The sequence below is a fragment of the Bubalus bubalis genome, chromosome 16 (assembly GCF_019923935.1).
Source record: "Bubalus bubalis isolate 160015118507 breed Murrah chromosome 16, NDDB_SH_1, whole genome shotgun sequence".
In the NCBI taxonomy this organism is placed as follows: domain Eukaryota; kingdom Metazoa; phylum Chordata; class Mammalia; order Artiodactyla; family Bovidae; genus Bubalus; species Bubalus bubalis.
This window is the reverse complement of record NC_059172.1, coordinates 4,239,242-4,263,510: the sequence shown is the minus strand read 5'-3', so window position 1 is coordinate 4,263,510 and position 24,269 is coordinate 4,239,242. Positions and strand designations below refer to the sequence as shown.

General features: G+C 39.4%; 1 protein-coding gene across 1 annotated transcript; it reads right to left on the bottom strand.

Annotated features, from left to right (window-relative positions):
* Nucleotides 1-11,963: 11,963 nt before the first annotated feature.
* LOC123465017 (olfactory receptor 5M9-like) lies at nucleotides 11,964-23,224 on the bottom strand. The gene is made up of 2 exons (XM_045163041.1): nucleotides 23,167-23,224; nucleotides 11,964-12,877 (listed from the first exon to the last, which is right to left on the bottom strand). The coding sequence occupies exons 1-2, from the start codon at nucleotides 23,222-23,224 to the stop codon at nucleotides 11,964-11,966; spliced, it is 972 nt and encodes a 323-aa protein (XP_045018976.1).
* Between the last annotated feature and the right edge of the window lie 1,045 nt (nucleotides 23,225-24,269).

Here is a 24,269-nt window from a genome sequence, read left to right as displayed (position 1 = left end):
GTCTGCTAAAAATCATTCCTCTCTGCTTCTGACCCCCACTAGATTCACTGTTGGTTACTTTCTGTAATTCCATGGTTCTCATGTTGTTCAAAAAGATGTCATTATTTGCCATGCAGATCTGGGAATCAGGGTTAGCTTTTGGAAAGTCATACTCTTTTTCTGTATCAAAGCAAAAATGAAGACATAACCCTATATTCCCTCAGCAAAGCTTAAGATCCTTTTATATTTTAGGGATTTGAAGAAATTACAATGGGTTGATTAATTGGTTGAAGGGACAGGAAGTGGTAGTGTAAAATCAAGTTATAAATATGGTTGCTGTCAGATGTCAGGAATATAGTTTTATGTTGGGGTGGTTGTAAAGTGATGCAATCTAAGACCCACTTAAACCATCAACTGGAATGTTTTGTTTTGTTTATAATTTAGATTCAAATATTTGGTGTCTACCATGTGGGTGATATTGTGAACTATTCTTGTAGGGCAAAATCAAAAACTTTCCTGAACATGCTGAACAGTTTGCTATTTTTGGAAATACTGGCCAAAAAAAAAAAAAAAAAAAACCATGATGGTATAAGTTATTCAGAAACATTTTAGCTTATTTTATCCAAGTTATCTTAGTACACATTTCATTGTTAGATTTCAGATTTATGTGAAGACATCAATATTGCCATGTTAAATTATTTATATTAAACTTTTTTTAATATATGCCTCTATTTTAATATATGCCTTTAATATATGCCATTGTTAAAGCAGCAACAAGGTGTTCTAAGTGGAGGTAAATTGTACAAATTCTTAAGAGAAGCTATGGGGGGGTGGGGAGCTAAGATGGCAGAGGGAACTGATTACTGGCTGGATCTGTCTCCCTCCTTTTCATTCCCCCTTTTATCCTCCTGGCCACCTCTGTCTCCTTCCTCCTTCTTCTCTTCTCTGTATAATTCCGTGAACATCTCTGAGTGGTCCAGTTGTGGAGTGCACATAAGGAAGTGATTACTGGCTAGCCCACTCCCTCCTCTATTGATTCTACCTCATCTCATTCAGGTCACCTCTAACTCCCTCCTCCCTCTTCTCTTCTCGATGTAACGCTGTGAACCTCTCTGGGTGGCCCTCACGGTGGAGACACTTTTCATCTTCAACCTAGATGTTTTATCAATGGTGCTGTATAGAAGGAGAAGTTTTGAAACTACTGAAAAAATAAGACCGATAACTGGAAGCAGGAGGCTTAAGTACAAACCCTGACTCCAGGGAACTCCTGACTTCAGGGAACATTAATTGACAGAAGCTAATCAAATGCCTCCATACCTACACTGAAACCAAGCACCACACAAGGGCCAACAAGTTCCAGGGCAAGACATACCAAGCAAATTCTCCAGCAACACAGGAACACAGCCCTGAGCTCCAAGCTACAGGCTGCCCAAAGCCACCTCAAAACCATAGACATCTCATAACTCATTACTGGACACATCATTGCACTCCAGAGAGAAGAAATACATCTCCACCCACCAGAACACCGACACAAGCTCCCCTAACCAAGAAACCTTGACAAGCCACCTGTACAAACCCACACACACTGAGGAAATGCCACAATAAAGAGAACTCCACAAACTGCCAGAATACAGAACGGACACCCCAAACTCAGCAATTTAAACAAGATGAAAAGACAGAGGAATACCCAGCAGGTAAAGGAACAGGATAAATGCCCACCAAACCAAACCAAAGAGGAAGAGATGGGGAATCTACCTGATAAAGAATTTCGAATAATGATAGTGAAATTGATCCAAAATCTTGAAATCAAAATGGAATCACAGATTAATAGCCTGGAGACAAGGATTGAGAAGATGCAAGAAAGGTTTAACAAGGACCTAGAAGAAATAAAAAAGAGTCAATACATAATGAATAATGCAATAAATGAAATCAAAAACACTCTGGAGACAACAAATAGTAGAATAACAGAGGCAGAAGATAGGATTAGTGAATTAGAAGATAGAATGGTAGAAATAAATGAATCTGAGAGTAAAAAAGAAAAACGAATTAAAAGAAATGAGGACAATCTCAGAGACCTCCAGGACAGTATTAAACGCTACAACATTCGAATCATAGGGGTCCCAGAAGAAGAAGACAAAAAGAAAGATCATGAGAAAATACTTGAGGAGATAATAGTTGAAAACTTCCCTAAAATGGGGAAGGAAATATTCACCCAAGTCCAAGAAACCCAGAGAGTCCCAAACAGGATAAACCCAAGGCGAAACACCCCAAGACACATATTAATCAAATTAACAAAGAACAAATATTAAAAGCAGCAAGGGAAGAACAACAAATAACACACAAGAGAATTCCCATAAGGATAACAGCTGATCTTTCAATAGAAACTCTTCAAGCCAGGACGGAATGGCAAGACATACTTAAAGTGATGAAAGAAAATAACCTACAGCCCAGATTATTGTACCCAGCAAGGATCTCATTCAAATATGAAGGGGAAATCAAAAGCTTTACAGACAAGCAAAAGCTGAGAGAATTCAGCACCACCAAACCAGCTCTCCAACAAATACTAAAGGATATTCTCTAGACAGGAAACACAAAAACGGTGTATAAATTCGAATCCAAAACAATAAAGTAAATGGCAATGGGATCATACTTATCAATAATTACCTTAAACGTAAATGGGTTGAATACCCAACCAAAAGACAAAGACTGGCTGAATGGATACAAAAACAAGACCCCTACATATGCTGTCTACAAAGAGACCCACCTCAAAACAGGGAACACATACAGACTGAAAGTGAAGGGCTGGAAAAAGATTTTCCATGCAAATAGGGACCAAAAGAAAGCAGGAGTAGCAATACTCATATCAGACAAAATAGACTTTAAAACAAAGGCTGTGAAAAGAGACAAAGACGGTCACTACATAATGATCAAAGGATCAATCCAAGAAGAAGATATAACAATTATAAATATATATGCACCCAATATGGGAGCACCACAATATGTAAGGCAAATACTAACAAGTATGAAAGGAGAAATTAACAATAACACAATAATAGTGGGAGACTTTAATACCCCACTCACACCTATGGATAGATCAACTAAACAGAAAATTAACAAGGAAACACAAACTTTAAATGATACAATAGACCAGTTAGACCTAATTGATATCTATAGGACATTTCATCCCAAAACAATGAATTTCACCTTTTTCTCAAGTGCACATGGAACCCTCTCCAGGATAGATCACATCCTGGGTCATAAATCTAGCCTTGGTAAATTCAAAAAAATTGAAATCATTCCAAGAATCTTTTCTGAACACAATGCAGTAAGATTAGACCTCAATTACAGGAGAAAAACTATTAAAAATTCCAACATATGGAGGCTGAAAAACAGGCTGCTGAATAACCAACAAATCACAGAAGAAATCAAAAAAGAAATCAAAATTTGCATACAAACGAATGAAAATGAAAACACAACAACCCAAAACCTGTGGGACACGGTAAAAGCAGTCCTAAGTGGAAAGTTCATAGCAATACAGGCATACCTCAAGAAACAAGGAAAAAGTCAAATAAATAACCTAACTCTACACCTAAAGCAACTAGAAAACGAAGAAATGAAGAACCCCAGGGTTGGCAGAAGGAAAGAAATCTTAAAAATTAGGGCAGAAATAAATGCAAAAGAAACAAAAGAGACCATAGCAAAAATCAACAAAGCCAAAAGCGGGTTCTTTGAAAGGATAAATAAAATTGACAAACCATTAGCCAGACTCATCAAGAAACAAAGGGAGAAAAATCAAATCAATAAAATTAGAAATGAAAATGGAGAGATCACAACAGACAACACAGAAATACAAAGGATCATAAGAGACTACTATCAGCAATTATATGGCAATAAAATGGACAACGAGGAAGAAATGGACAAATTCTTAGAAAAGTACAACTTTCCAAAACTGAACCAGGAAGAAATAGAAAATCTTAACAGACCCATCACAAGCACAGAAATTGAAACTGTAATAAAAAAATCTTCCAGCAAACAAAAGCCCAGGTCCAGACGGCTTCACAGCTGAACTCTACCAAAAATTTAGAGAAGAGCTAACTCCTATCCTACTCAAACTCTTCCAGAAAATTGCAGAGGAAGGTAAACTTCCAAACTCATTCTCTGAGGCCACCATCACCCTAATACCAAAACCTGACAAAGATCCCACAACAAAGAAAACTACAGGTCAATATCACTGATGAACATAGATGCAAAAATCCTTAACAAAATTCTAGCAATCAGAATCCAACAACACATTAAAAAGATCACACACCATGACCAAGTGGGCTTTATCCCAAGGATGCAAGGATTCTTCAATATCTGCAAATCAATCAATGTAATACACCACATTAACAAATTGAAAAATAAAAACCATATGATTATCTCAATAGATGCAGAGAAAGCCTTTGACAAAATTCAACATCCATTTATGATAAAAACTCTCCAGAAAGCAGGAATAGAAGGAACATACCTCAACATAATAAAAGCTATATATCACAAACCCACAGCAAACATTATCCTCAATGGTGAAAAATTGAAAGCATTTCCTCTAAAGTCAGGAAAAAGACAAGGGTTCTCACTCACACCACTACTATTCAACATAGTTTTGGAAGTTTTGGCCACAGCAATCAGAGCAGAAAAAGAAATAAAAGGAATCCAAATTGGAAAAGAAGTAAAACTCTCACTGTTTGCAGATGACATGATCCTCTACATAGAAAGCCCTAAAGACTCCACCAGAAAATTACTAGAATTAATCAATGATTATAGTAAAGTTGCAGGATATAAAATCAACACACAGAAATCCCTTGCATTCCTATACACTAATAATGAGAAAACAGAAAGAGAAATTAAGGAAACAATTCCATTCACCATTGCAATGGAAAGAATAAAATACTTAAGAATATATCTACCTAAAGAAACTAAAGACCTATATATAGAAAACTATAAAACACTGGTGAAAGAAATCAAAGAGGGCACTAATAGATGGAGAAATATACCATGTTCATGGATTGGAAGTGAAAATGAGTATACTACCCAAAGCAATTTATAGATTCAATGCAATCCCTATCAAGCTACCAATGGTATTCTTCACAGAGCTAGAACAAATAATTTCACAATTTGTATGGAAATACAAAAAACCTCGAATAGCCAAAGCTATCTTGAGAAAGAATGGAACTGGAGGAATCAACCTGCCTGACTTCAGGCTCTACTACAAAGCCACAGTCATCAAGACAGTATGGTACTGGCACAAAGACAGAAATGTAGATCAATGGAACAAAATAGAAAGCCCAGAGATAAGTTCACGCACATATGGATACCTTATCTTTGACAAAGGAGGCAAGAATATACAATGGATTAAAGACAATCTCTTAAACAAGTGGTGCTGGGAAAACTGGTCAACCACTTGTAAAAGAATGAAACTAGAGCACTTTCTAACACCGTACACAAAAATAAACTCAAAATGGATTAAAGATCTCAACGTAAGACCAGAAACTATAAAACTCCTAGAGGAGAACATAGGCAAAACACTCTCCGACACACATCACAGCAGGATCCTCTATGACCCACCTCCCAGAATATTGGAAATAAAAGCAAAAATAAACAAATGGGACCTAATTAAACTTAAAAGCTTCTGCACAACAAAGGAAACTATTAGCAAGGTGAAAAGGCAGCCTTCAGAATGGGAGAAAATAATAGCAAATGAAGCAACTGACAAACAACTAATCTCAAAAATATACAAGCAACTCCTACAGCTCAACTCCAGAAAAATAAATGACCCAATCAAAAAATGGGCCAAAGAACTAAATAGACATTTCTCCAAAGAAGACATACAGATGGCTAACAAACACATGAAAAGATGCTCAACATTACTCATTATCAGAGAAATGCAAATCAAAACCACTATGAGGTACCATTTCACGCCAGTCAGAATGGCTGCGATCCAAAAGTCTACAAGTAATAAATGCTGGAGAGGGTGTGGAGAAAAGGGAACCCTCTTACACTGTTGGTGGGAATGCAAACTAGTACAGCCACTCTGGAGAACAGTGTGGAGATTCCTTAAAAAATTGGAAATAAAACTGCCTTATGACCCAGCAATCCCACTGCTGGGGATACACAGAGGAAACCAGAATTGAAAGAGACACGTGTACCCCAATGTTCATCACAGCACTGTTTATAATAGCCAGGACACGGAAGCAACCTGGATGTCCATCAGCAGATGAATGGATAAGAAAGCAGTGGTACATATACACAATGGAGCATTACTCAGCCATTAAAAAGAATACATTTGAATCCGTTCTAATGAGGTGGATGAAACTGGAGCCTATTATACAGAGTGAAGTAAGCCAGAAAGAAAAACACCAATACAGTATACTAACGCATATATATGGAATTTAGAAAGATGGTAACAATAACCCTGTGTACGAGACAGCAAAAGAGACACTGATGTATAGAACAGTCTTTTGGACTCTGTGGGAGAGGAAGAGGGTGACATGATTTGGGAGAATGGCATTAAAATATGTATAATATTATATATGAAATGAGTCACCAGTCCAGGTTCAATGCACAATGCTGGATGCTTGGGGCTGGTGCACTGGGACGACCCGGAGGGATGGTATGGGGAGGGAGGAGGGTGGAGGGTTCGGGATGGGGAACACATGTATGCCTGTGGTGGATTCATTTCGATATATGGCAGAACCAATACAATATTGTAAAGTTTAAAAATAAAAAGAGAGAGAGAGAGAGAAGCAATGAATTACAATCCTGATTTTCAGGTTCTTAAATCAACTTCTTTCAGAGTCAGGGAGCATAGATGCAGAGAAATCAATCTTGGAAATCATGACTGTCAATTGCCAAAGATAAAACTCAAGAAAAGAGAACATCTTTGTTGTTGCTATTTTTTTTTAATAATTCCAAAAGTATAATTTAAATAGTTAAAAGCACAGCAGCGAGCTTCTATAGTAAACTGCAGAGTAAGGGCTGAACCTGAGATTGGCAATGTGAGAAGGGTTTAAAGGTCAGTGAATCTTTCAAAAGGAACCCGGTACCCCTTCTGGGTAGCACACTGGATTCAGGGGAGGTTGCTGCAAAACCACACGTTTACCAAAGAAACTTCAGATACAGTTAAAGAGCTCCCAGAGAAGAAAGGATGATAGCCTGGGAGACTAAAAAAGACTAAAGTAAAACCAAAGTTCTAACACTGAAACAAAACTGTAAAGAAATATATTAGTTTAATCGGTCTGCATTAACAAAGTACCATTGACTTAGAACAACAAAAATTTATTTTCTCACATTTCTAGAGCCTACAAGTCTGAAGTCAAGGTATTGGCAGAACCATGCTCTCTATGAAGCTCTAGGGGAGGTTCCTTCCTTGTTTTTTCCAGCTGGTAGTGGTCCCAGGCATTCCTTGGCTTGTAAGCATCTTTCCAGTCTCTGCTGTCTTTTCATGATCATCTTCCCTCTACATCTGTGTCCAGATTTCTTCATTCCTGTAAGGACATCACTCACACGGGATTAACAGTCCACCTTACTTCAGTATGACTTCATATTAACAATTTCATCTTCAACGACCCTATATCCAAATAATGACCCTATAACCCAATGATCCTATAACCAAACTCTTAAGTTCTTCAGGTTAGGAACTTAACACATCTTTTTGGGGAACAATTTCACTCATAATAAGTGCATGTAAGTGTGTGCATGTTCAGTTGTTTTCGACTCTGTGTGACCCTATGGACTGTAACCCGCCAGGCTCTTCTGTACCTGGGATATTCCAGGCAAGAATACTGGAGTGGGTTGCCATTTCCTTCTCCAGGGGATGTTCCCCCAGGGATTGAAACCATGTCTCTTGCCTAGCAGATGATTCTTTACTGCTGAGCCAGTGGAGAAGCCCCACTAATAAGTAAGGATAGTTAAAGATGTACTGGCTCAAATGTATGGTGAAAATGCACCTTATCTACACCTGCAAGCACAGTGAAGAAAGAAAAAAAAATAGCTGAGATTTCATAAGCTTAAGAAAGAGGTATGTAAGTACCTAAAAAGGCTAGCAAAATGACCTAGATGACAGGTCAAAAGGGATCCAAAACCATTTAATGTGAAAACTGGAGGTCTTAAGACTTCCCTGGTGGCTTAAAAAGCCCAAGGATTCATCAAGCAGTTAGGACAAAGGCATATATATAGCCTAATATCTGAGATAGATCAGAAGTTTGAGTTTTCTCCTTCCGGTTAAGACAGAATACAAGATGACCTTCTCTCAATACCAGAATCGTTTCTGAAGAGACTTGATCATTCTCAGGTAAAAATCGTCCTAGTGAGTGGTAAGAGGCAGAGGTGAAGTGTCAAGGATATGTTTATGGAAAGGATTATAAAAAGAAAATATAGCACTATAGCTAAGTGAACTCCCAAGATGCAGTGACTTAATAAAGTAATTTATTCCTTTCTCAGGCAACAGTATGAGTTAAGGGGTTTGGGAAGGGCAATTAGACCCTCAATATATGTTTTCCATCTTTATCTAAAAAGTGATCATTTCAGCGGAAACATTTTCAAGTGGGAAGGAAGAGAAAAAAGTCCGTATCTAATGGCTTTAACATACAGAAGGTGATCTCTAGGTTTCAGGCATCACTTTCTACTGATGGCTCATTGCCAAGACTTGACAACATTATGTATCCCACTGACAAGGGGCAATGGGAATGGTGGTGAGCAGCTGGATGACAAAGGTTTTACTTATAAAATAAAATGTCAAATAGTGGACACTGAGGAATATGTCTGCCATAAGCATCACAGAAAATGTGATCTTAAAGGGTAAAGTTATAATGATCTCTGTCAATACGATTGTTTCATGAGCAGCCTATCGTTTCATACTTGACACCAACTTGTTAGAAGTAAATTGGGTGATTTGAAAACATTAAAAAAAAAAAACTTTGTTACTGTAGTTTCCAATACTAATCAAATGGTACTCTTTCTTCCTGCTCAGAACCTAAAGTTATGAAAAGGAACTCTCCTCCCACCATTTGCCTTTTCTCAGAACCAATCTGAGGGAATGTGGCTTGTGGGCAATTAGTAAATTAGCCTGAGTAACAATACTTTCTGTGCTTAAATGAATACATCTTTCCAGTGATATTACCACAAGTAAATGTTACTTCTCAGAGTCTTTCTACACATGTTCAATTGTCCACCCCTTTTAATTGGATTAGCCCTTAAACAAGAATAAACTCATTCATGAGAAATTACTTCTGCTTCTGATTTGCTTTTATGCTGGTATTATTAGCAAGAGTCAACAAGGACAAAAAAATGTATTCCACTTATATTAAGAATGAAGGTAGAATAAGTGGACACCAATCAACATAAATTGAATAGTAAACATGTAATCAGATCCCAGTGGATACCAGTTTGAGCTGTGCTGATCACATTTCAACACATGTCTGGTGCAATGGCATTGTTTCACAGAGATTCTTATCTGGTTGATCCACTCTAGTTATTAAAAGCTTGACTTAGGCAGCTAAACTGGAGAAGGCAATGGCACCCCACTTCAGTACCCTGCCTGGAAAATGCCATGAATGGAGGAGCCTGGTAAGCTGCAGTCCATGGGGTCACTAGGAGTCTGACACGACTGAGCGACTTCACTTTCACTTTTCACTTTCATGCATTGGAGAAGGAAATGGCAACCCACTCCCGTGTTCTTGCCTGGAGAATCCCGGGGACGGGGGAGCCTGGTGGGCTGCCGTCTACGGGGTCACACAGAGTCAGACACGACTGAAGTGACTTAGCAGTAGCAGTAACAAGCAGCTAAACACAGACCTAAGAATGTAATGTTAGTGACAAGAATTTGGAATCAAACAATAGCTTCATCATAGCAATCAAATGTTTAACAGGACATTCTTCTGATTAAAAGTTAGATTTTAAATGACAAAAATCCATATTGCTTCATCTTTTTAAACTATGAGAAGGACATGATAGGCTTTAGTCATAAATATTTCACCTATTTAAATTAATAAAGAGAAAAACAACTAGCCAAAATCCAAATCAAAGAGTAGAATCACAGTGAGTCAACAGATTGTTTGAAACACAAATAGTGTTAATTCTAGAGCAATATATACTGAGAATTAATCTTCTGAATTCATGACACTAGTTTGCTGAGGTCTAGTCCTGGTGGATCCAGGGAATTCGAAGGGGAGACGGCTTCGGCAATCAGGATAGGATAGAATTTAAGATATAAAGAGTGGTTAAATAAGGATAGCTCAGTGAGAAAATTCAGCGGAGAAAAGAGGCTGAATAACTTGGTTTATGTGGAAAGCTAATAAAATTCCAAGACAAGGAATTTGCATCACCTACGTAGGCTGCAGGCGTCCTCCCGTTCTCCCGAAGGAGAGGAGACACTAAGGCCTCCCCAGTCAGATCTTAGAAGCCCAGGCATAATTAGTAGGCTTGACGAGCCTCCATTCTCCAGATGGGAATTCAGCCAGAAGGTGAGAGAAAGAACAACATGGGGAGACCAAGCTTTGGTGAACAAGGCCAGCACTTCATTTTCCAAAGTAGTTTTTATACCTTAAGTTGTGCATAGAGGACAATAGGGGAAGGGGTAGAGTCATGCAAGGACAGCAGTCCTTGATCCTTATTGAAGCCAGGCTTTCAAACTTATCATATGCAAAAGTTTAAGTGATTTACATCATCTTCTGGCCAGGAGGCCTGTTAACATTTGATGACCCTTTCTTCAGAAAACTTATTTTTCTCTAAAGGTGATTATTCTAAAGTCAGGTGCCACCCTCTGAAAGCATTAGATAAAGTTGCATTCATATAGGGCAAAGGTGTGGTGGGCTATAACAAGAAAAGAATTAACTCAAGGGTCCAAGGTTACAAACATTAAAGCTACTACTTACATTGCTATACACCAATTATATTAATCAATACACTCCCAGGGACACAGTAGGTAAGAGATATGGAAACTTAGCAGCAAACATTGGCCCAACAAGTGAAAAACTCTTCACCAATACAATTTCTAATCAATCTTTTAACTGCTCAAAGGAATCTGTATTTAGACAATTTAGAACATCTCATGTCTCTCATGGTTGGGAGGCTGTGAACAATCACATGTGGCTGGAAGAACCCTTTCAGGCAGGCTAGAGGACTTCCAAAGGAGTTGGTAGGTTGAAACACTCTTGTCACACCCAGGAACTTTATTAACTGGAGCTGTAAGTTAACTCTTTTTCAGAGAGAGGTGGTGGGGGACAGCTCCCCATAAAGTCAGAGGTGTAGGTGAGAGCACAAAGCAGTAAAGCAGGCAGACTCTGGTTTTGGGGGTAGGTGCTCGAGAATTTCCAGGGGGACTCCTGAGGCTCGATCCCGCCTTTGCATATGCTGAGGCTCCTTCCTCATGACCTTTGCCACGGGCAGAGTTCCTCACGCTGGCTCCCAGGACTAGTTGAAGATTCTGAATACATTTTTGTTTTCAAAAGTCCATGCATGTATGAATGTTATTGAAAGCTTTCTTGGTAAATGAGAGTTCACCAACTTTTATATTCATGGAAAAGTGATGAAGTCTTAATTTTTCTCATGAACTTATATATTACTTATAAAACAAGTGAAGAGCAATTTTATATAGAAAGTATCCTAAGAAATCATATTCGACTCTTACAAAGATACCCTCCAAATTAGCATGTGCTTATCCAAATGTGCTTATCAGTTATCCAATGACTACACTTAGCACAATTTTACATACACTGTGACTATCAGTAATAGATCAGGGTTAGTATGTTTGCACACGTAGATAAGGGAGGCTTAGTCCTGAGAATCCATTCATGGGGTGAATGGATTCAGTCTAACCATCGCTGTGTTAGGCTGGACCTCTTAGTATATTTAAGTGTTGCCTGTATACAGTCTATTTTAAACAGGGAATTTATATGCCTGGACATTTATAACAGGAAGTGGCATACACGGAATTATGTATTGTAGGTTCACTGCCTCAAGTTTGCCTTGACGATTGCTTTGTTGACTGCTTCTTTCACATCTTTGTTCCTCAAACTGTAGATCATGGGATTCAGCATGGGAATCACTGTGGTGTAAAACACAGCCACCATCTTCCCCTGCTCCACAGACTCTTCAGTGGGCCTCCTGAGATACATGAAGAGGAGAGTCCTATAAAACATTGTAACAGTGGAGAATGCCTTCCTCCTGCCATTGGCAGAGCGCATGTGCAGCATGGCTGCTCTGCTGAGGGTATAGGAAATGAGAACCACTGAGAGGGAATGTGTGAAATTAATCCCAGCAATAACAATCATGGTGCATTCTTTAATGTGGACCCCTCCACAGGCAGTCTTGATAAGAGGAGGGTCAGCCCAGTAGAAGTGGTTGATTTCAAAGTTTCCACAGAAGCACAGGCCATATGTCCACAGCGTGCAGATTAGGCTGACAGAGAACCCATAGATGTACGTCACAGAGATGAGATGATCACAGACAGTCCTGGACATTTTACTGCCATAAAGCAGAGGGTTGCAGATGGCCATGTAGCAATCAAAGGCCATCACAGCCAAGATATATACTTCCATGTGGACAAGGGGTGTGAAGAAGTAACACTGCACCAAACACCCCACATAGGAAATGGTTTTTGATAGTAAGTTTTCCAGCATCTTCAGAGTGACATTGGAAGAGAACCACACATCCACAAAAGACAAATGACTCAAGAAAAAGTACGTGGGGCTCTGAAGCTGGAGACTGATGCTGATCAAAATAATCATACCAATGTTCCCTATCAGAGTGATCATGTAAACTACTAGAAACACCACAAAAAAGAGAACTTGAACCTCCTGATGACTGGTCAACGCCAGAAGAACAAATTCTGTCACATCTGTGAACTTTGGCTTTGCCTTCACTTAGACCCAGTCTGTATTGCCTATGGACAAATTAAAAGAAACGAATGGATTTATTTTATTCTTGAAAATTTTGAGTCATGTTTATTAGTATTCTAGTTCAAATGATAGAAAAATCAATGTAGACTTTGCACAAAGTCTAAAGTAAAACTATATAATCACATTTATTTCCTTTAATAGGCCTTATAGGTAATTATTGCAATATTTATTAGTTTCTTAACTCTAAAACAGACAATTACATTCATATACTACTAGTATTAGACACTTATTTTTGCGAAATTATTACAATGATGTTAACCTCATAGAGTTCCAGTAAAAGTAAAGCTAGACTGAGAGTCATCAGAGAATGACTACATCCATTTCAACGTATTGTCTTATAGAAAAAGACTTGAGACTCATAAATGTAAATATTCAACCAAGGTCAGACAACCACTTTGTGCCGAACAGGGAAGTAAGAAGAGTGAATCATTGAAATTCCATTGAATACTAATTTTGTGTATGATGGTTGCCTCTCATTGTCAATATTAATACAAATACACATGCAATATTAACTTACTCATTTTCCTATGACTTGGAAGATATCCTTTTTTTTAAAAAATGTATTTATTTATTTTTGGCTGCACTTGGGCTCCTCTTGGTTGGGGTGTGTGGGCTTCTCACTGCAGGGCTTCTCCTGTTGTGGAGCACTGACTCTAGGTGAGCAGGCTTCAATGGCTGTGGCTCGCAGGTTCTAGAGCGCAGGCTCAGTAGTTATGGCACTCGGGCTTAGTTGCTCCATGGCACGTGGAATCTTCCTCCAAGCAGGGATCGAACTTATGTCCCCTATATTGGTAGTCAGATTCTTATCCACTGTGCCACCAGGGAAGTCCAGAAGGTATCTTCTTATCCACACAATTTTACGGGATGATTGTCTAAAACCTTGGTCTTACAATCTAGTCATTGACATACTTTTCTACACTATGTCAGCATATGATACCAAAAGCTTTCAAATTATGAAAATCCTAGTCATGTGTTATTTTATTTAGCTATATATTTCACTTGCTTGATTACTGCTGCTTGCAGGATGAGGTAAGAGGTATTTAACAACACGGACTGTATCAGTTTACCAGTTAGAAAAGTAAACTGCAAGTGGTTCAATCACTGTATCAAAATTATATCAATAGATAAATTCTATATACATATAAAATAAAATTCAGGTGCCATGTTTTCAAAATTACTGTCTTATTTCAGTTTCTACTGCTTTTCAGCAACAATCCATTATTTGTCTAGTTATTTATTTTCAAATTTAATGTCATTACAAGGAAAATGTCCTCAAGGAATATTTTCTCCATTTAATACATTTCCCCAAATAAGTCTTCCAAGAAGTAAACTGCTCTGAGTATTTAGGGATGCATCTGTAGGATTTACATCATCTTTGGAATTTAAGATCCCCATAATAATATTGCTTTAGGATAATATTATGATATAAATGGCCTATAGTTATAATTGCTTATAATAATTAATTTACACACATCAAAACCAACTTTATGTCAAATATATTTGCTATATTATATTTATTATTTATTAATTTATATCTAGAAGTAGTCAAAGTTTTGTAACATGAAATTGAACAAGCTACATGAGATTCTGGTTTGTATCATAATTGTTCAGTCCTCTAAGTCATATTCGGCTATTTGAGACCCCATGGACTGCAGCATGCGAGGTTCCTCTGTCCTTCACTATCTCCCAGAGTTTGCTCAGACTCATGTCCTTTGAGTTGGTGATGCTATCTAACCATCTCATCCTCTTATAGTTAGTTGTACCAATAATCCAAGTAAAACTTTGTTAATTAGGTAATTATGGATTCACCAAGCAGAGTCAAGAATTTTTATACATGAAAATTCTTGGTTTTAGCTTTATCTCCCAGTGAAAATCAGCAACTCTCATCTGGTTTAGTATATCCACACTTAGCAGCCAGAATATCTATGATCATGAAAATATAGGGTACAGGTGAACACAGACCACAACTGAAATATCAGTGCCTATGTTATGTGCCCAAATCGTTTTCTCTATGGTGTATATAATTACCCTATGAATAATTTCAGGGGTAGGAAAATACTTCACAGTGATTAATCAAATTCCAAATTGTGAGTTGCTACTAGTTGGAGGGAGACATGATACAATCACAAAGTTTATACACTTTTAAAAATATTTCCTCTTTTAATTTTTCATATTTTCATTCTCTTTATCCTCAATATTTTACATGGCTGGCTGCTGCTGCTGCTGCTAAGTCACTTCAATTGTGTCCAACTCTGTGCGACCCCATACACGGCAGCTCACCAGGCTCCACCATCCCTGGGATTCTCCAGGCAAGAACACTGGAGTGGGTTGCCATTTCCTTCTCCAACATAGCTGGCTACTTCCCAATAACTGAAAAGTCACTTCTTCAAAGAGATCTTTGACCATTCTGTGTGCATCCTGCTTCTTCTTATTTCTGTGTTTATCAGCATGCTCTGTTTTTGTCTCACTCCATTCCCTAAATTGTCTCATTTGTATATTTTTCATTCACTCCTTTTCAGTCAGTTCAGTTCAGTCGCTCAGTCATGTCAAACTCTTTGTGACCCCATGAACCGCAGCACACCAGGCCTCCCTGTCCACCACCAACTCCTGGGGTCCACCCAAGCCCATGTCCATTGAGTCCGTGATGCCATGCAACCATCTCATCCTCTGTAGTCTCCTTATCCTCATGCCCTCAATCTTTCCCAGCTCAGGGTCTTTTCCAATGAGTCAGCTCTTCCCATCAAGTGGCTGGAGTATTGGAGTTTCAGCTTCAACATCAGTCCTTCCAATGAACACCAGGATTGATCTCCTTTAGGATGGACTGGTTGGATCTTCTTGCACTCCAAGAGACTCTCAAGAGTCTTCTCCAACACCACAGTTCAAAAGCATCAATTCTTCAGCATTCATCTTTCTTCACAGTCCTACTCTCACATCCATACATGACCACTGGAAAAACCATAGCCTTGACTAGATGGACCTTTGTTGCCAAAGTAATGTCTCTGCATTTTAATATGCTATCTAGTTTGGTCATAACTTTCCTTCCAAGGAGTAAACTTCTTTTAATTTCATGGCTGTAATCACCATCTGCAGTGATTTTGGAGCCCTCAAAAATAAAGTCTGACACTGTTTCCACAGTTCCCCATCTATTCCCCATGAAGTGATGGGACCAGATGCCATGATCTTTGTTTTCTGAATGTTGAGCTTTAAGCGAACTTTCAAGAACCTTTTTAGTTCCTCTTCACTTTCTGCCATAAGGGTGATGTCATATGCATATCTGAGGTTATTGATATTTTTCCCAGAAATCTTGACTCCAGCTTATGCTTCTTTCAGCCCAGGGTTTCTCATGATGTACTCTGCATATAAGTTAAGTGAGCAGGGTGACAATATACAGCCTTGATGTACTCCTTTTCCTATTTGGAACCAGTCTGTTGTTCCATGTCCAGTTCTAACTGTTGCTTCCTGACCCGCATATAGGTTTCTCAAGAGGTAGGTCAGGCGGTCTGGTATTCCCATCTCTTTCAGAATTTTCCACAGTTTATTGTGATCCACATAGTTCAGAGTCTCTTGGACTGCAAGGAGATCCAACCAGTCCATTCTGAAGGAGATCAGTCCTAGGTGTTCTTTGGAAAGAATGATGCTAAAGCTGAAACTCCAGTATCTTGGCCACCTCATGCGAAGAGTTGACTCATTGGAAAAGACTCTGATGCTGGGAGGGACAGAGGGCAGGAGGAAAAGGGGACAACAGAGGATGAGATGGCTGGATGGCATCACCGACTTGATGGACATGTGTTTGAGTGAACTCCAGAGTTGGTGATGTACAGGGAGGCCTGGGGTGCTGTGATTCATGGGATCTCAAGGAGTTGGACACGACTGAGTGACTGAACTGAACTGAACCACACAGTTACACTCATCTCACACACTAAAAAGTAATGCTCAAAATTCTCCAAGCCAGGCTTCCACAATACGTGAACCATGAATTTTGAGATGTTCAAGCTGGATTTAGGAAAGGCAGAGAAACCAGAGATCAAATTGCCATCATCTGCTGCATCATGGAAAAAGCAAGAGAGTTCCATAAAAACATTTATTTCTGCTTTATTGACTATGCTAGAGCCTTTGACTGTGTGGATCACAATAAACTGTGGAAAATTCTGAAAGAGATGGGAATACCAGATCACCTGACCTGCCTCTTGAGAAACCTAGATGCAGGTCAGGAAACAACTGTTAGAACTGGACATGGAACAACAGACTGGTTCCAAATAGGAAAAGGAGTACATCAAGGCTGTATATTGTCACCCTGCTTATTTAACTTATATGCAGAGTACATCATGAGAAACGATGGGCTGGAGGAAGCACGAGCTGGATCAAGATTGCCAGAAGAAATACCAATAACCTCAGATATGCAGATAACACCACCTTTAAGGCAGAAAGTGAAGAGGAACTAAAAAGCTTCTTGATGAAAGTGAAAGAGGAGAGTGGAAAAGTTGGCTTAAAGCTCAACATTCAGAAAACGAAGATCATGGCATCTGGTCCCAATCACTTCATGGGAAATAGATGGGGGAACAGTGGAAACAGTGTCAGACTTTATTTTTCTGGGCTCCAAAATCACTGCAGATGGTGATTGCAGCCATGAAATTAAAAGATGCTTACTCCTTGGAAGGAAAGTTATGACCAACCTAGATAGCATATTCAAAAGCAGAGACATTACTTTTCCAACAAAGGTCCGTCTAGTCAAGGCTATGGTTTTTCCAGTGGTCATGTATGGATATGAGAGTTGGACTGTGAAGAAAGCTGAGTACCAAAGAATTGATGCTTTTGAACTGTGGTGTTGGAGAAGACTCTTGGGAGTCCCTTGGAGTGCAAGCAGATCCACCCAGTCCATTCTAAAGGAGACCAGTCCTGGGTGTTCATTGGAAAGACTAATGCTGAGGCTGAAACTCCAATACTTGGGCCACCTAATGTTAAGAGTTGAGTCATTGGAAAAGACCCTGAGGCTGGGAGGGATTGGGTGCAGTTGGAGAAGGGGATGACAGAGGATGAGATGGCTGGATGTCATCACCGAATTGATGGACATGAGTTTGGGTGAACTCCAAGAGCTGGTGATGGACAGGGATGCCTGGCTTGCTGCAATTTATGGGGTCGCAAAGAGTCAGACAGGACTGAGCGACTGAACTGAACTGAGTCATTCAGTTGTATCCAGCTCTTTGTGACCCTGTGAACTTTAGCCCACCAGGCACCCCTGCCCATGGGATCTCCAGGCAAGAATACTCAAGTTGGTTGCCATTCCCTTCTCCAGGGGGTCTTCCTGACCTAAGGATTGAACCCAGATCTCCTGCATTGCAGACAGATTCTTTACCATTTGAGCCACCAGGGACGCCTCTTCCACTCTATGACTGCTGCTATGTCGCTTCCATTGTGTTCAAGTCTGTGCGACCCCATAGATGGCAGCCCACCAGGCTCCTCTGTTCCTGGGATTCTCCAGGCAAGAACACTAGAGTGGGTTTCCATTTCCTTCTCCAATGCATGAAAGTGAAAAGTGAAAGTGAAGTCGCTCAGTCGTGTCTGACTCTTAGTGACCCCATGGACTGCAGCTTACCAGGCTTCTCTGTCCATGGGATTTTCCAGGCAAGAGTACTGAAGGGGGTTGCCATTGCCTTCTCCCTCCACTGCATGACTGGTATATGCTTAATGCTCTATTATGATTTTATGTGAGCTTCCCAGGTGGTGCTAGTGGTTAAAATAAAACAAAACAACAACAACAGAAAAAAACTACCTGCCAATGCAGGACACTTAAGAGATGCTGGGGAGTTAAATCTTTGGGTCAGGAAGACTCCTCGGAGGAGAAGGGAATGGCTACCCAGTCCAGTATTCTTGCCTAGAGAATCCCATGGACAGAGAAGTCAGGCAGGCTACAGTCCAGGTCCATAGGGTCTCGAAGATTCAGACACAACTGAAGTGACTTAGCATGCACACGTATGGTTTTATGTACTTGGGAAACAAAAATATGTCCTTTGTGGGAATTCCCTGGTCATCCAGTGGTTAAGACTAGGTGCTTTCACTGTCGTGGGTCCAGGTTCCTGGGTGGAGAACTAAAATCATACAGCTTAGCAGCATGGTCCCCACACAAAAAAAATGTCCTTTGCACAACTACAAAATCGTTAATAATATTAGTGGTGTATACATTCGATCATTTTAACTCATTGGCCTAGCAATTTATGCCCATCCATCAAACTTGTTTCCTTTCCTCCCCAGATCAGTGTACTCACACTGCTTCCCCTTCAGTTCTTATAACAAGAGCCTATTTCTGCTTACAAAGAACTATGAAGGAAATTGCTGATTTTCTTTCAAAGCTATTCTTGTTTTTCTGTTGCAATAAACCTTTTATTAGAGAGCCTTGGGCATGACCCTGCCCCAGGACCCATGACACATGGGGCACATGGTAGAAGTGCAAGAAATATTCATTCAATAAAGAAAATGAATGATTATCAGATTTTCAAATAGGTGACTGACACAGGTAAGAGAGGCATATATCTAACTAACACTTAGATACATCTCAGATTAAGGCTGAGAAGCCCTAGTGTTACAATTAAACCATACTTTGGTAATTGGTATAAACATATTTGGTGCGTATAAGTTAGCGCTCTGAGTGGATCTTGAGAGAAAAACTTCTAACTTGAGAAAATCCACGTGCTCCCCAGGAATAGGAATCGACTCCTCACAGAAGTTTTGGATCTAGTATCTTTCAGAGAAACCTACCTTTGACCCAGGATACTTTTCAACTGCCAATTAATTTTATCACCTTAATGTTTTTCTAAGTTTAATTTTTAAGGCCATCCTCTACAGGACACTAAACAGCCTCATGTGATGCCCTTGGGTTTTATGGTACAAATATGGTTCTCAATATAAGTAGCCAGGAGGATCACTCATTTATCACAGAGAAATCTAGGCAGGACAACACACTTAGCAAGAGACTGAGTTTCATGATTCTATTCTTCAGGCCCCAAAGATGTAGATAAAGCAGAATCTACTTTTGCAATTCATGTAAAAATGACCACCTCTTTCACCATCATTTCTTTGGGGCTACCCACGTAAAGCTTATCACTTCCTCACCTTCATTTCCCACACTGAAAGTGAAAGTGTTAGTTACTCAGTAATGTCCAACTCTTTGCGACCTCATGGACTGTAACCTACCAGGCTCCTCAGTTCAGTTCAGTCGCTCAGTTTTGTCCAACTTTTTGAGACCCCATGAACTGCAGCACGCCAGACCTCCCTGTCCATCACCAACTCCTGGAGTCTCCAAAAGCATCAATTCTTCAGCATTCAGCTTTCTTCACAGTCCAACTCTCACATGTATACATGACCACTGGAAAAGCCATAGCCTTGACTAGATGGACCTTGGTTGGCAAAGTAATGTCTCTGCTTTTGAATATGCTATCTAGGTTAATCATAACTTTCCTTCCAAGGAGTAAGCGTCTTTTAATTTCATGGCTGCAGTCACCATCTGCAGTGATTTTGGAGCCCCCCAAAATAAAGTCTGCCACTGTTTCCACTGTTCCCCCATCTATTTCCCATGAAGTGATGGGACCAGATGCCATGATCTTAGTTTTCTGAACATTGTCAAGCCAACTTTTACACTCTCCTCTTTCACTTTCATCAAGAGGCTTCTTAGTTCCTCTTCACTTTCTGCCATGAGGGTGGTGTCATCTGCATATCTGAGGTTATTGATATTTCTCCTGGCAATCTTGATTCCAGTGCGTGCTTCTTCCAGCCCAGAGTTTCTCATGTTCCATGGAATTCTCCAGGCAAGAATATTGGAGTAGGCTGCCATGCCCTTCTCCAGGGGTTCTTCCTGACCTTCTGGATCTCCTGTATCACAGGTAAATTTTTTACTGTCTAAGCCACATGGGATATTTAGCTCATATTACTTATACAGTCCTTATTACATTGTATCACTTATAGTTTCAATTGCCTGATTCATAATGTGAAATTAGAACAATCTGAAAAAATGCACAGTGTTCTATTATTGCACTCTTCATAATTATTTAATACAAAGCATTTGTTAGGTCTTATGAAGGATGCAAGAAGGTGTGTAACATCATATCCTGTTCAAGTGGGGGTAGTGGTAAAGAGTCCTGCAGGAGACACGAGAGACAAGTGTTCAGTCCCTGCTTCGGGAAGATCCCCTGGACAAGGAAATAGCATACTCATCTGGTAGTTTTGTCTGGGAAATTCCACGGACAGAGGAGCCTGGTGTGTTACAGTCCATGGGGTTGCAAAGAGCTGGACATGACTGAGCATGCACACACACACACACATACACACTTCACACCTATTGGAACACATAGAGACACACTGAACACATAATAGGCACACAAAATTCATCCCTACCTATCCTTACCTGGTTTCCCTTGTGGCTCAGCTGGCAAAGAATCCACCTGCAATTTGGGAGACCAGGGTTCAATCCCTGGGTTGGGAAGGTCCCCTGCAGAAGGGAAAGGCTACCCACCCCAGCATTCTGGCCTGGAGTATTCCATGGACTGTATAGTCCATGAGTCGCAGTCAGACACGACTGAATTTCACTCTCACTTTCACTTTCTCCCAGAAACTTTGGAGCTTTTTCAACCTAAGAGTATTTGAAATAAATTATTGGCTTAGTATTTTTAAGACAAAATAGCTAATAGAATTTCATGAACCCCTGAGAGCTAAGTTCATGATTGCAATTTCAGTGCCCAAGTATGCAGGAGTCCTCAGTTCCTTCTCACTAACTGTGGAGAAAATGCATCAGGTAAACTTACTGGCAATAGGTCACTACAGTGTAATCTGCACTCTCTCAAGGAAATGTAGATTTCAGAAGAAGAAACTGTGGTATTTGTGTGTGTGTGTGTGTGTGTGTGTGTGTGTGTTAGTGAGGGAGAGATCAAGAAAGAGAGAGGGTGACTGAGAAAGATAAGTACACTTTATGCTGAAGATGCTTAACTATAATGATGCCAGTAAACATAGAAACAAATGTAGCAATGCTGCTGCTGCTGCTAAGTCGCTTCTGTCGTGTCCGACTCTGTGCGACCCCAGAGACGGCAGCCCACCAGGCTCCCCCGTCCCTGGGATTCTCCAGGCAAGAACACTGGAGTGGGTTGCCATTTCCTTCTTCAATGCATGAAAGTGAAAAGTGAAAGTGAAGTCGCTCAGTTGTGTCCGACTCTTAGAGACCCTATGGACTGCAGTCTACCAGGCTCCTTTGTCCATGGGATTTTCCAGGCAAGAGTACTGGAGTGGGGTGCCATTGTCTTCTCCGAATGTAGCAATAGCATTCAGTTTTAAAAGCCATTTTACAAAACTATTCTAAATGAAAACTATCCTTAATTTAAAAGCTTTAAAATTACATTTTAAAATTTATTAGTAATCATCAACTAATTTGGAATGCCAAGAGTTTTCCAATAAATGGTAAATAAATAGTCTTACAGACAAAAGGAATTACGTTTAGCTCACCCAAATAGTAACATTAAGTAAGAGCTTAAATTCTTTAGGGAGGTTAAGTTTTGCATTACAGACACAATGATATTATTATAATTTAATCAAAATCCCCAGTTTGCTTACATACAAACAGCTTTGAAATGTTGCCCATGATGTATGTGTGAATGAATGGAAATGAGTTTATATGTGCTTCTGCTTTCCCCTGAGGAAAATAAAAGCTCACATTGGACAAAGAGGACTTCCCTGGTGGCTCATTGTAAAGAATCCACCTGCCAGTGCAGGAAACACGGGTTGATCCCTGATCCAGGAAGATCCCACCAGCCATGGAGCAGTTGAGCTCAAATGCTACAACAGTTGAGCCTGTGCTCTAGAGACTGGGAGCCACAACTCTTGAGCCCATGTGCTAAAACCACTGAAGTCCACATGCTCTAGAACCTGCGCTGGGCAACAGGAGATGCCACTGCAATGAAAAGCCCATGAACTGCAACTAGAGATCAGCCTATGCAGCTAGAGATTCCCTCCACTGGCCACAGCTAGAGAAAAGCCCTCACAGAAATGAAGATCCTGCATATCCAACAATAAATATATAACTATAATTATTAAAAAAGAACACTGGACAAAGAGAAATATTTGTTCTCCTATACATCATTCTTATTTTATATCTACATCTCTGTAGATAAATTATGCATTTTGTGATGATTTAAATGCATGATCTTAATGTGTGAATGACATTTCAGTGGCTATGCATTTCTGTGTTGAGATATCAGGATATTTATTTGTTTACTTATATCAGAAGACATAGAAACATTATGGATGTCCAAGTTGTAAACTTGTTGCCTCATCGCTGTACTAGACGAACCGAGCTACAAGAGAGAAGCAAACTATGTTTACACTATTAAGTCAGGATGTGTTATTAAGAAAAAAGAGAGCACCCAAATATTCCTTCTTTCAAGTAAAAAGAAATTAGTATTTGATATAATACTTAGGTAAAAAATGTGCAAAATAATCCACATGAATATTAATTTAATTTGTGAGGAGAAATATGTAGCTTTGTACTTGCAAAATGACACTAATTCTACCTACTTCTCAGTTAGAATGATGGCACTTTGGCTGGGGTACATGACATGTGCACAGTCTGGCTACACAACAGCTATTAGAATCAGTAAAAGAGAGACACTTATGCTGTTGTGTCTCTTAAATACAAAAATATTGGAAAAGGATTACATATCATAGTATTTCTATTTTCAAAACAAAGATCTATGGACAAATCTACTTTTCACATTGAAAAAGGCATTAACTGTCAGGCTTAAGTTTTTCAACTACCCAGTGAGGTTATTATAATTTGAACAAAATTCCCAATTTGTTTATGTGCAAAGAGCTTTGAAATGTTGCCCATAATGCACGTGTGAGTCAGTGGAGATGAATTCACATGTGCTTCTCATTTCCCCACAGGAAAATAAAAACCATTAGCAAGACCACCATCTTTATGCACTTACATTAGAGAACTGAATGAAATATGTTGTTATTTCTTCTACCTCAGATTGTAGTCTAGTAGATAAATAGATAAACATTTCCTAAATTCATTACTACATTTTTGAATAAGAAAATCAAAATCTTTTTATTCTAACAAAGGATATAAACAATGTCAATACATATACCTGTGAACTTGGGCTGAAATAGTCTTCTCTATTTATTAATTTTAGCTAAGCTTGACTACTTGTATCAATGAGAGAAAATTCACTTTTTCCCTCTGAATTTTAATTTTTTCTTGTTTTTTGTAAAGGGTAAAGTTCTTACTTTTTGTGAATTCTCTAAAGCTGTGTACTAAGCAGTAGTCTTTTGACAAATGAGTATTGATGAAATGCAGAGAACAAAAGTAACACAACT